Genomic DNA, 14,302 nt, shown 5'->3' with positions numbered 1-14,302 from the left:
TACACTGTTGGCGGAAATGTAAAGTAGTGCATTTACGTTGAAAGACAGTCTGGTAGTTCCTCAGAAGGTTAAACATGTAGTTATTGTATGATTTAGCAATTCTACTGCTAGGTACATAATGAAGAGAAGTGAAAATATACGTCTGCAAAAAACCTGTACACCAATGCTCACAGTAGCATTATTGATAATGGCCGAAAAGTGGAAAGAATCCCAAATGTCCAATGTCGATCAATAGATCAACAAAGTGTGGTATATCCACAGAGTAGATTATTATTCAGCAATAAAAACGAACAAAGCCCTGATACATGATGTACCTATTGGTACATCAATGGCAAGAATGAACCTCGAAAACGTTATGTTCAGTGAAAGAAGTCAGACACAAAAGGCCACATAGTGTAAGATCCCATTGTTATATTCAGAAGAGGCAAATCTACAGAGATAGAAGGCAGATTAGTGGTTGCCTGGGGTTAAAGGGAGGACAATGAGGAGTGTCTGCTAATGGGTATAGTGTTTCTTTTTGGGGTGATGAAAATGTCCTGGAATTACAGTGATGATGGTCACAAGCCTTCGTGAATCATTAAAAATCCCTGAATTGTTCATTTTAACAGGGTAGATTTGATGGCGTGTGACTTGTAGCTCAATTAAAATAATAATTTTAATTAAATTAAAATATACCTAAATACAATTTAAACATTATAGAAATACATAGAAATAAAACGTTCCTTATACTCCTCCCCAACTTTGCCTCCTAGTTTTATCTTGTTTTCTACACTGCCTTTTTGTTTTGAGAGAGAGCAAGAGCATAAGCATAGAAGGGGGAAAGGGAGGGGGTGAGACAGAATCCCAAGCAGGCTCCCTGCGGGACTCCATCTCACCACCAGGAAATCATGACCTGGGCAGAAATCAAGAGTCAGATGCTTAACCGACTGAACCACCCAGGTGCCCCTATACTGCCTTTTTAATACTATGTAGATTCATGAAGCAAACTAGGACCTTGTTATACATATTGTTTGGTTACATTTTTAAATATGACCTGTTCATTTTTTCATCATAGGAAATAAGAAAAAAAATTCCCAAACTGACATTTTAATATAGCACACCCAAAAGTCACAAAGAAAAAGATTGAGAACTTGACTACGTGAAACTCAAAATTTTCTATACGCAAAAAGAATTGCCATAAAAATAGAAAGAAAGAGTAGGAGAAAATATGGGAAGCATGTCTAATAAAAGGTTAATATTCCTGTATTAGGGATTAGGGATCCTATAAATTGGTTTAACGACGAACACCGCGAGAGAAAAATGGGCAAATGTGTGAACCGGCAAGTCACAGGAAGGGAAATATAAATGGCACATACCCAGAAGAGAAGAGGTCAACCTCATCAGCGATCATTTTTTGCCAATCGGATCGGCAAAAATTAAAAGGACTGGTAACAGCCAGTACTGGCAAGAACAGGGGGAAAAGGATATTCATAAATTGCTGAAAGATATGTGAATTGCTACAACCTTCTGGGGAAGTAGTTAGGTAGTATTTCACAAATAAAGCACAACCTTTAACCACTTACGGGATTCTAACCGACAAAAATAAAAGCACCACTACTAAATATGTTCACAAAAATGTTTATTGCAGCAATGTTTATAAGAAGGGAAAAAACTGGAAACAACTGAAGCACTGGACTGTCTGTTGGTAGCTGACAGCTGAATAAATTGTGATTTATGGGGCCCATGGATATTAAAGAAGTATGTTTTAACCCTATGTGATTGGCGTAGAGGCACATACATAGTAGATAGCTCTGTGAGAAAAGCAAGTTGCTGAGTAATTATACAGTAAATGCCATTAAAATAAAACCCCTAGAGACAGGAATATGTGTTTGTATCCTGTTATAGGCACAGAGAAAGCCTGTTAAATTTGGTATGTTAGGGCCTGGGCATGCTGTGTTTGATTATTTCAAAAAAGAAAGTAATTTTAAAAGATGGTGGTTGAGAAAGGACAATGTTGTGCTAATTTGAGCTTTCTTCAAAGCTGGAGACAGAAAGGATGAGAGAAGTCCGTGTCGATGAGACGGCATAACTAGAACACCTTACAGGTTATAAGGAGTGCTAATACTTTTCTTCTGATCTATCATTTTTGGCTCCTTGCAGAGGTGAAGGAAGAGAGGCTGGGAAGGAGCCTGGCCCGTCAGACTGAAGCACTGGACAGGTGGCTGGCCGGAGGTGAGAACTCTTTGTTTGGTTTCTGACTGAGGTGTCTCCTTGGGGCTCAACTAGAAGAGAAGTCACCTGGACATCTCACCAGAGCAGATCAGGGCAAAATCAGACCAATAGATGTTGGCCTCTTCTGGATCAGTTCAGTTCAGGAAAACGAGTTACAATCCACATTGTGTATGACAGATTTACCTTCAATGTTATTACTGGGGAACACACTTCCACTGGGGTCAAAGTAACTCCTGGAAGCTAGTTATTAACTCAAAGAGACGCAGTCCTGCTGAGTCCCTGAGACCTAATCTCTATTCTAGGAAAACCAAAATGTCAAATTGGGAAAAACTTTAGCTGTACTCTAACAACCCTGTCTAAAATGCCCTTCTTTTTTTTTTTTTTTTTAAATTTTTTTTTTCAACGTTTATTTATTTTTGGGACAGAGAGAGACAGAGCATGAACGGGCGAGGGGCAGAGAGAGAGGGAGACACAGAATTGGAAACAGGCTCCAGGCTCTGAGCCATCAGCCCAGAGCCTGACGCGGGGCTCGAACTCACGGACCGCGAGATCGTGACCTGGCTGAAGTCGGATGCTTAACCGACTGCGCCACCGAGGCGCCCCTAAAATGCCCTTCTGAGAGGGACTAGATGTGATTCCTGAAATGGCAGTTTTGGTAAAGGTTTCTTCTTTCAGTGTTGAGAAATACAAATAATCTATTATTATTTTTTGGACAAGTCAAAATAAAAATATTTTTAAGGCGGTGGTATTTTTCTTTTTTTAAAATAAAGTTTATTTATTTTGAGAGAGAGGATAGAGCATGAACGGGGGTGAGGCAGAGAGAGAGAGAGACGGGGAGAGAGAGAATCCCAAGCAGGCTCCACACTGTCAGGGCACAGATCCAGGCAGGGCTTGATCTCGTGAACCATGAGATCATGACCTGAGCTAAGATCAAGAATCAGACACTTAACCAACTGAGCCACCCAAGCGCCCCTAGCGGTGGTATTTTTCAAGGGGACACTAATCCTGTTCATGATATTTTATAGGTTGAATGAATCATCCTTTTGATTGATTCATTTAGAGCTGAGAAGTTCTAAAGGCAGACAAGTGATGTGGCCCAAACACACAGGAAAAATACATGTGCTCTTGTTGGTGGCATTTGATTTGAAGAAGTGACTTTAAACTCTCTTTTGGGACATGAGAGAGACAAAAGGAGATTATCAGAAACTGACAGTTCCTAGAACATATGCAAATGTCAGGACAACATAACCCTTTTAGCTTCACGGTGGGGCTCCCCTTAAGGGAGCGTCAAAGACAAAGACATTTGTCCTTTTCTCGAGACACCAATCCTTGGCAAGATAAATCATTCTGCTGATGAACTGGACCCAGTGACCAGGCTTCTGCAGCAGGGGCATTTATGAACAATGTCAGGGGAAAAAAGAAAACCTCACCTCGGTTATGATCAGAGAAACAAATGAGTGAGGGAAGAGAGAGCATAAGGTTTCCCTGTTTTCACAAGAACTCAGTCCTCTCAGGTCAGGGGCACAGGCACAATCCTCCACCCCAAACCTGAGGGGATAGGTGCATTCAGACAGGAAGAGTTCCCATCTACATGTCTTTTCTAATTTTTAGCAAAATTAAATCCTTTCAGTATGTTTCTGTCTTTCTCCATTTTTCCCAGGCAGTAACAGAAGAGCAGGGACCAGGCTAGCTAGCAGGACGAGGAAGTGACCACAGGGCATCTCTGCAGTTGGCACAGGGAGCTTTGGGATCTATTTTCAAAACATGCCCTAACTAAAACCTCATGTGCTCCTTGCCAATCTCGCAGAGGCTGAATAAGCCGCACGTGGCTCTGTGAAAAGGCCCCTCACCCCGTGTGGCATTTCTGCTGTCTGGTTGGGTTAACATCCCTGCTCTACTAGGGGCTCCTATCCAGGGAGCGCAGACGCAAACCGAGGGCACTGGCCTAATGAGGACCATGCTTCATTTCCTCCTGTGGCTTTCAGATAAGCAGCTCTGAAGCGGGACTTCTCACTGGGTTTGCTCACGCTGCTGCTCCCGAGGCAGGTCTGAGACCCGGGTGGCAGTCTCAGGTTGGTTCCTTGTCAATCGGCCAGACAGTGCTAGATCATGACACGGGCTCCCTCAGACCTTTGCAGGGGCCTCTCAGGTTACGGCGGGAAAGGGGAACGTACGGGGTGTCTATTCTTTTCTCTCCTTAGCCACGTGAGTCTTGCCTACGATGTGGCTGGTGTTGTTCCTGCTCCATCCTCCAGCATTGGTAAGACGGATGGAGCCTTGGGAATTTTTATCTATGAAGCACTCTGCTTTCCGGGTGGGCAGAGACGGGTCCTCAACTCCACTACTCCTCAATATGACTTCTCATCATTTGTGGGGAGTTCGGGAAAGGGTATGTTACTCAGTTATGTGTGACTGACTACGGTGCTTCTGCGGTGACCCTGGGACCAGGATGGATGGTGAGCTGTCCGCTGCTCACCAGTGGACAAGGGATGGTCCCAGGGTCTCCTGTTGACAAGGAAAACTCAAAGGGTGCCGGGAGAGCACCTGTTACTGAGGGTCTGTCTAGTGTCAATCAGTCAGTTTTGAAAGCGATTCTATATTTTCTTTCACACTGATGGGGTGCAGGACGAAGATGAGGCTGAGGACTAGGGTATCCTTTCAAAGCAGATGGAGAAGGAGAAACGGAGGTGGAAGGGGGAGATCTGAATATCTCAAGCTTTCATGCATTATACTTAGCATTTTTTTTTTTTTTCTGAGCAGCTTGCCTCTGTTTGTTGAGTACTGAGATCTACATCAAATTTCAAGTGCCTTCTAGACAAAAGTGGTTAATTTGGAATGACTCTGAAGCATCCTGCCTCTGTGGATGGGGGAGGCAGTCCCTTTACTGGGACCTTTAATCTGGGAGTGGTGGGGCAGCAGGTAGAGTCCAGGTAAAGGACCGCAAGAGTGGACCACATGCTTGAATTTATGCGGGTTCCCTACCTCCTGGCCCCTGTCCTGCACAGGACACGACTCACTGTCTGCTTCCGAGAACGATCCGGATTCGTCGCTGGAGTTGGTTCCATAAGACTGCTCACATTTAATTTGGGGTCGGACTTGGTTGTACATTCCATCTCCCATCAGGCCTGGTTCCTGATGTTCTGTGGCAAGGAATCTGGCTCCCTGGGAACAGGGCGAGGAGGAGAACTCACAGAGAGGGAGGCTGCAGGGTGAGCCCCCACTCCCGTCCTCTGCGTAGGAATAGGAAGAGCACGAGCTGGAGGTCCTGGTCCTGGTCTCCAAGGGGGGCGAGCGAGGACAGACTTTGATTGGCACCGGGCAGCTAGTGTTGGGCCGTATCCTTCCTGGCAAATGGTCAGCCATCAGCCCACCGTGGGAGTAGGCCTGTGAGCTGGGGAGGGACTGGCCAGCCCCCACCCACAGACCCTTTGGCACCGGCTCAGAGAGGTCTTTGTCCAAACTGCTTACCCCAGAATATGAATGCACCGCAGTGCTCACTTGGTCACAAGCGCTCGAGGAGAAGATCACACTTCTCCGGTCCAGCTCTCCTTCCTGTTTACAGAGAGCCTCCAACCCAGGCCCCTTGAGGGGCGACCCCATGGTGAAGTTGGACACGTCCTTCTGGCCCAGGTGGGGCTGTCCATAACTCCCCGGGAAAGGGGTGTAGTCAGTTTTAAGGTCACCCTGAGTGATCCCCTTGTCAAAAGGGCACGCTGAACTCCTGGCAAAGTGCTGCTGAGAGGTACCGGGCAGGCCAGACAACTCCACACTTTTTGTTATGAACAGAGACCTTAAGCAGGAGGGGGAGGACACACTCCCGGATCTCTCCAGGCAGGTGGCCCCGGCAGGGGGGGCGGGGGCGGGGGCAGGGCTGGGCTGTTTCCGGTCCATTTCGACGTCCCCCGCTCTGTCCTTGATGTCAGGCTCATCTCCGGACAGGCAGAGCGCGATGCTCTCTTCCTCGTTCTCTTCACTGGGCGGCTCACTTTTAATCTGCCCCATGGCAAGCCCCGGCTTGAGGCTGTTGCCAGAGTTATCTTCACTGAATGTGCTTGCAAAACCTGAGGTACTGTGTGATGATGCATTATAGACATTCTTGGTACATGCAAGCTGGTATTTCTTGTATCTGGGGTACTGCCTTAACGCGTCCTTCTCGGAGCTCTCCTTGCTGTCGGGCGGCACATCGGACTCGGGCAGCAAAGCTTCTTCCTTCTCTGCTACTGGGATGGCAGCGGCCTCAAAGCTGATGGGGTCTGGAAGCATCTGGTCCCTGGGGCAAGCCACCTTGGCCGTGTCCGAGTCCATCGTCTCCTCCTCTTCCTCCTCCTCCTCCCCCGCGGAGTTCTCACGGTCCTCGTGCGCGCGGGGGCACGCAGCGTCCTTTCGGCACACGAAGAGGCCATCCTCGCTGTTCAGGAGCTGGGTCTGCAGGAAGCTGAAGCAGGAGTCCTCCAGGTTATGCATGCGCAGGAACTCGGCGCAGCGGATGACCTCGCGGATGTTTTCTCTGCTGAGTAATAGCTTGGCGGTGTAGGCAAACTGTAACAGCGGCCCGAAGCCCCTGGCCGTGACCTGCAAAACAAACAGGGAAATTGCCGACGTTACCATCAGCACCGCTATTGTCCCGAATCCCTCAACTGAAGCAAGATAACCAGACAGTGCTAATGTCCCAGAATAAAGACTGCAAAGGAGCAGTTAATCTCGTACTGGGTCAGCAATGATTCTGCTTCCAATAATTAGTGCCTGTCTCGTGCACGCCTGGGCTCCACTTCATCACCTGGCACACAGAATTGAAAATCACCAGGGTCAAGTGGCTAAACAAGATGACAAGGGGTTCAGTGTTTACGCTAATGAAATATCCTGGCAAAAATGCACGGTAACAATGGGAAGCCTATTAATTTCCCTCCCTGTCAGTGCTGTGGAGAGCCATTCTACATAAGGAGTGCTGTGACACTTGCTGGTCACTTGAGCCAAAGAGAGCAACAGACTTTCCTTGTCAACTGCAAAACTGGCAATATGGCCTGTTAAAAACCGAAAGTCTACAGGGGGTGAAGAACAGTGTTCCCTCACTTAAAAAGTTACAAAGTGGCATTGAAGCAATTTCTGTCTTTCTCATTCATCACGGTTCCTGGCTGGGACTTTTCAGTCATCATGTCATACCTGATCTTGCAATGATAGCAGAGATAATGACAATCCGAAGTGGTGTTCTCAACAAGAACTCAACTCCTGGCCCATAAAGAATGGGGGTTACAGAGCTACACAAATCAGCTGTCATTTATATGGTTGAAGTTTGCTGAGTGGCCCAGGACACGGGCTATTCCTTTCCTAATCATAAGCAGCCGCTTTGCCATGCAGCTGTCTTTCCCGACAAATCTTCAGAGGCTCAGCCTACTGTCAGGTGCTCCTCATTTCTTTACATTTTATAGATTGAAAATGTGCTATTTACGCACAGTTTTGCGTATGCACACACACCCATCACAGAGATTGACTTCAACAATTAGAAACGCATGGCCTAAGGCAAACTGTTTTTTCAGATGGAAGTGGGTCAAACTCGCTGGTGTTCAGGAAAGGCTTTCTCACCCTACATGCCAAACCTACATGCATCTTCTAGGTTCCTGCAAGTGCTGCTGACCCCATAGCAAGGAGAGGCAGGTCTACGGATCATGTGTACAAGTCAAATGGACACAGTAATCATGGGGTCCTTGCTGGAAGCTGTAGTAACAGTGATTGAAAGATGTCTGCTAAGGGAATAAGTGCAGAGCAAGTTGAATTGGCAAGTTCTGTAGCTGACTTCCACGTGTACTGAACTCACTGCAGCACACAGAGCCAAAACTCTGGTGAGGACTCAATCCCTTGGTCAATATTCAACTTGGACATCAGCTTCTCTGTGAGCAATCTCCAACGTCTTAGAACAAGTGATATGAGCCTCTCAGCCCCATTGCCAGAGTGAGGAGATGTCCTGGGTTGTCCAGGGCAGCACTGATTTTTATATGCTGCATTCTTTCCAGTAAGGGAAATTTCTTAGATATATAACTGAATGGGATTTAATTTTTTTATTAAAAAAATTTTTTAAATATTTATTTTTAAGAGAGAGAGGGAGACAGAATGCGAGGAGGAGAGAGGCAGAGAGAGGGAGGAAGACACAGAATCTGAAGCAGACTTCAGGCTCCAGCTGTCAGCACAGAGACTGATGTGGGGCTCCAACTCACGAATCCTGAGATTATGACCTGAGCCAAAGTTGGATGCTTAACAAACTGAGCCACCCAGGCACCCCGAGAACTTAATTATTAATAGTTTTGAAGGACTTGAAATAAAATTCCAAATTAAAAAAAAATCTGTCAGATGAGTCCAAGATATTTGGTGAATACACACACACACACACACACACACACACACAACAACAACAACAACAACAACAACACATGACCACTAGACCCACATTATAGTTCCACAAGGACAATCATTGCCATCTCACTTTTATTATACTTTATTGGTTCTGTTTCTACCATAAGACAGCAAGCTCCTTCAGATCAGGGATTGCTTCATTTCTCTTAATAACTCTGCATCTAATTAGGGTGTCTAACATAGTAAACACCTGGTAAAAGCTTGTATATTACCGGAATGTCATAAGTCTAGCTGGGCCCCTAACATACAATTACAGGTACAGAAGGTAAGAGCGCAGACTGTGTGCTGAGTGTTGTCTCAAATTACTTTTGGAGCAAGACACTGTGTGAACCAATAAACCACACCAACCAGCCGATCAAAGGTAGGCAACAGTCCTTATTTGTCCTATCTCCTAGTACTACTATTGAGAAGGAGCTTCTCTGACCTACCTTTGTGTCCTACTCAGCTGACATGGTAATAGACTCAGCAAACGTACCTACTATATTTCCTCCAGGAACCTTTCAAAGGGAGTGCAAGGCAAGGAAGTACATATTTAAAAGTAACCAAAGGAGGCGATGAATGTCACATGACCCATTTCTTCACTGTAACAGGACTTCACCACAAAGAGAAGAATGGCATGATCAAGGCAGAGTTGACCCCTTCATAAGGCAGCATTTTCTGCTCTGCTCCCAGGGAATGTGCCAGTTGCTGAATGGATAATACACGTCTCAAGTTTTGGTAGATGTGCTCAGAATATGGAAAATAGGGAAACTCACATCAGTATCATTTATATTTTTTATATAGTCCTTCTCCCTTATTGCCATTTCTTTTTTATTTTCATGCCATTGGTTTCAGTAAGTCCTGCCACTGTCCCCCACTATGGATGCTTTTAAAGACAATTCCTAGAGAAACCAGGAACACCCCTGGGGATCATTAGATGAGTCCTGGTATCACCACCTGCCACACGGCTACCAGGAGCTGGAGAAAGCCTCTCCATGCAGGGACAAGCTGATGCTTAAATGTATGCATGGGACTGAGGATGCCAATGAACAGTCTCCACATCCCAAATCAGATGGCTGATCCTTTTGGTCTTAGGAGACATGATGAGCTTGAAATGATCATCATACAGTCACAAAAGGTCATGATTGAAAACAGGATTGTAAACTGTCATTTAAGTTCAAGGTCAGAGGAAATGGTGTCCTCAGCATGAAATTTCAAGAGTCTGTAACTAGCTCCTCCCCCACAAGTTTAAATCTTGCTTTGTCATATTCAATTTTGCTGAATTTTACTCAGCTTCTGCGTGCAAGGCTTTGTCTAGTGAGTCAGAGTTACCATGTACCAAGTACCTCCTAGTGTCCAGCAGCAGGCTAGGGTTCTCATAATGCCCTGCAAGGCAGGCATGGCTGCCTCTATTTTGTAGACAAGGAAACTGAGAAGCAGAGAGGTGAAGGAATTTGTTCAAGGTCACAGAGCTGGGATTCCAACCCAAGTGCTATGAGGAATATTGGTAAGTACAAGACTAGGCCCTGTGCTTAAGAAACCTACAGTTTAGCTTTGTAGATATACCTTGACAATGGAAAGTTGATTACTATGTAACAACATCAGTCAACAAATGGAAAGACTATCACAAGATTACATGATTACTTGTCAATTGAGAAATCCCGACCAGTTAAGGAGAGAAGGTGACTGCTGAGGTCTGTGGGGATCCCCTGAACACTCATAAGCAGGACACCTGGAATGCAGTGAAATTGCCCTATATCCATTCTCGGTCAAGAGTTGCTTTGATAGGGGTGCCTGGGTGGCTCAGTCGGTTAAGTGTCTGACTGCGCGGGTCAGGTCATGATCTCACAATCTGTGAGTCTGAGCCCTGCGTCAGGCTCTGCAAGGACAGCTCAGAGTCTGGAGCCTGCTTCAGATTCTGTCTGTCTGTCTCTCTCTCTGCGCCTCCCCTGCTTGCACTCTCTCTCTCTCTCTCAAAGTAATAAATAAACAAAAAATTTTAAAAATATAAGTTGCTTTGATACAATGGGTACCTTCCAAAATGCCTGGTGTCTGTCCCAGGAGCCCATCTCTGGTCACTTCAGGCCAGCTGCAATAACTCTAGACACACAAAACAGAAAGCAAGTGCTCATCACACGTGCAGGCCAGTGCTAAACACGCAGAGGCTTTCTAACTACTGCTTTTAGCCTCCATCATCGGTAGCTTGCACCGTCTTCCCATTTTCAGGAGTCGTCTAAACTCACTCACTGTACTCAGAAAGCAAAATATCCAGGTACCAATGTAAAGCTGTGTGTCTATGAAACTGTGATCACAAGTCTGTGTTGTGATTTACTTTCTGTTTTTAATGAGTAAGGCTCTGATAATGGGAAAAAATAAGAAAGGGTGGGAAGTGGAGAATCACACACAAAACTAATGACCCATAAAAATGTTATTTAAAAAGGTAATGATCATAAAGTTAAAGCGGAATGAAGTGACTAGAAATAGCAAACCAGTTCCATTTCACTGATGGTAATGGACTGTGTTCCACTGCTCTCAGGGAAGCAGACACATCTAGGCTAAAATTCACTGGTCGGGAACGGCCTAAAGGAATGATAAACAAGTGCAAAATACAATATTACGGACACCTGGGATAACAGTCTTGCATTCTGAATGAAATATTTTGGTTGGATTGTTTTGAAGAGTCTTTTTCTACCACACTTAAGTATGTAACTGCCTGGTCCCATAATGTACAGTCCAGTATAGATGACACTGGGTCACACATTGGGGGAAGAATGGAATGTGCCATGTAGAACTAAGACGTACAAGAGGTCAGGAAGTGATACCCTTTTGTCCTCTGGTTGCTCCCAAGCAGGTGATGACCTTCTCCAGCGGCTGGCACACACAAGGCAAGTGGCATTGACCTCTGAGCCTTTGAAACAAGGTCACACTACCAAACTCCTGTGCCTGGTGTGAGTCCACAGGAGGATAATGTGTTGAAAATGTGACCCACTGAAACTATGACCCTTGACCTTTTGTTCCCATGGGTTCTGATGAGTCCTCTCTATGCTACTGATGAAAGGAGGAGGAGCTGATGGCAACTCAGCTGGCACAGGCACGTATGGGCACTGTTTGTAGAGCTCGCTCTCAGGATGCACCCTGACTGCTGCTGGACAGAGCTCCTGAACGGAAACATGTAACAGTTTCACTGCTCTGGATTACTACAGGGATCCGGCAGTTGGGCTTCAGGTGTATATGGAAAACGGGGTTTGGGAGTTTTAACGAGGCTTGGACCAGCATTCTGTACTTAAGCCATGTGTTCAAGGTCTTTTCAGTTGGTTCTGGCAGTATATACACACTGTTAGGGCACTGAGCTCATTTGCCGCAGGCTGCGGAGATCTCAGGACTGTTTTCTCTCAAGGCTGCTTGATGACAGTCTCACAAAACACGGAATCTTTTACCTTCAGCAACACCATGTATACTTCCCTGATGAGGCTGGATCTCTCACAGCAAGGCACTTGTGAAAGAAAACAACACTGGTGGGGTGCCTGGGTGGCTCAGTCAGTTAAGTGTCTGACTCTTCAACTCAGCTCAGGGTCATGAGTTCAAGCCCCGTGTTGGGCTCCATGCTGTGCACGGAGCCTACTTCAACAACAACAACAACGAAACCAACAACACTGGTGACAACTCCTCTTCCTTTCCACCCCCACACTGCACTGATACCATGGTGCAGGATGAAGACTGATTTAGTGATGAGGCATCACTTACTTCTAATCTTAATTTTCTATAATCAATATCCATATTATCATACTTTTCTCCCCAAAGCAGCATGCTATACAAGCATACTATATTCTGGATGTATTTGTTAAATTAATTAACTCCACTCTTTCAACAAAGCTTCTGGTCATTTTAGTATTAATGTAGCTAAAGACAGAGCCAAAGAAAGCAATCTTGTTTCCATTCCTAAAGGAACAACACACACAAAAATAAACATTTAAGTTGATTTACAAGTACATAATTGTTTTTTTTTCTCTAAAGAAAGTAATTATCTGTGCTAGTAAATGTGGTTTAAAAGCATAAAATAAAGTGTCTTTTCTCTTCTCTGCAGGCTTGATTTTTGGGTCTGTAGCCACAACATAAAATTCCTCTCCTATTTGTAAATCTGCCCCTGAGGTTCTCTACTTGATCATTTATTCACTTCCTATTTTTTGTTAAGTTTTTCATTCAATCATTCATTCACCAACCATTACTGGGCACTCACTGTGTACTGTGTGAGACCTGAAGGAACCAGCTTTCTGGGATTCAAATCGTAGCTCTACTATGTACCAGCTGGGTAACTTGGGCTGGTTACTTAACCTTTCTGTTCTTCAGTTTCTCCAACTGGAACACAGGGATACCAACAGTTCCTGTTTTGCAATAACACCCCTCTGGGACAGGGTCTGGCATTAACAACTATTATTGTTGCTCTTATTACAAAAATGAATAAAAACAGTTGCTTTCTCCAAGGAGCTAAGAGGGTGACCAAGGAGACAGATGTTTAATACAAATGTCACAATGTAATTTAAGTATGCAACAGCAAGTATTTAAAGGGTGCTCAGGGAAGACCAAGCTGGCGGCAGAAACTGCTAAGGGCATCAGTGTAAGCCTTCCTGGAAAAGGTGCCTTTGCCTCAGATGTTGAAGGCTGAGCTTCAGTTTATCAGAGTAAATCAAAGAATGGCATGGCTCGCTCCATCACCTCCTTCCGGCTCCTCCTCCAACGCCACTTCATCTGTGAGGCCTTTCTTGGGTCTCTGTTCACAACTGCCCTCCTCCACTCCACCACCCAAACTGGCTACATCATGATTTTCAGGAACAGTATAGGGTCCTCCTGAGCATGGGGCTCTTTGCAATTGCACAGCTTGTGTGCCCATGAATATGGCCCTGTCAACACACACACACACACACACACACACACACACACACACACACACACACCCTATCCCCTGCAGTTGAAATAGGCTCCCTGATTTCACGGGGGGGGGTTGCTGGGGAGGGAGGGGATGGTATCCAAACAGTGGAACTCTACCTGAGTTAAACTCCAAAGGCTAGCCGGCATGCCTACTGGGGTCAGCAGCCAAGATATCTTGGACTGAAATGCATGGTCAGCCTACTAAGGTACTTTTTGATTGTTTTTTTTTTAGAAAAGGGGAAGTCAGGTAGGTTCAGTGAACAAAGACCTGACTTGAGTCCTCTCATATGAGACTCTATGAGTCCCCATCATTGAGAGTTATGATCTCAAACTTGAGTGTGTTCACACAGACTTCCTGAAATTAATTCCTGGGAACTCTTGAGGAAGGATCCTACAATTACCTGCATTTTCACTAGAACTATTGCTGTCACAAGGGTTTGCAGAAACATATATCTTATAGTTTTTCCTAAACATAAACTTTTAATTAGAAAAACTTTCATGAAAGTTATTCAGAAATTGCTCAGCTCAGAACTAAATCTATGTATCTATTTATCTATCCATCCATCGATCTATCTCCATCTATGCATTTTTAAAAAAAGTTTATTTATTTTGAGAGAGAGAGAGAGAGAGAGAAAGAGAGAGAGAGAGAGAGAGAGCAGGGGAAGGACAGAGACAGGGAGAGAGTGAATCCCAAGCAGGCTCCACACTGACAGTGTATAGCCTGATGCGGGGCTTGAACTAGCAAACCATGAGATCATGACCTGAGCTGAGATCAAGAGTC

At 45.2% G+C, this 14,302-nt stretch overlaps 1 protein-coding gene across 3 annotated transcripts in view; it reads right to left on the bottom strand.

Moving 5' to 3' along the window:
* BACH2 (BTB domain and CNC homolog 2) overlaps positions 1-14,302 on the bottom strand; it is a 356,461-nt gene that overhangs the window by 14,920 nt on the left and 327,239 nt on the right. For all 3 annotated transcript variants that reach the window (XM_047101755.1, XM_047101754.1, XM_047101753.1), the window contains one exon: positions 5,194-6,783. In XM_047101755.1, the coding sequence (XP_046957711.1) occupies positions 5,194-6,783 (1,590 nt within the window). The remainder of the gene's footprint in view (positions 1-5,193; positions 6,784-14,302) is intronic.

The sequence above is a fragment of the Lynx rufus genome, unplaced genomic scaffold (assembly GCF_022079265.1).
Source record: "Lynx rufus isolate CCGP_SWC_20201006 ecotype Redwood Valley unplaced genomic scaffold, mLynRuf1.p SCAF_6, whole genome shotgun sequence".
Lineage (NCBI taxonomy): Eukaryota > Metazoa > Chordata > Mammalia > Carnivora > Felidae > Lynx > Lynx rufus.
Note: the sequence above shows the minus strand (reverse complement) of the source record. Positions and strands in the feature narration are given on the sequence as shown.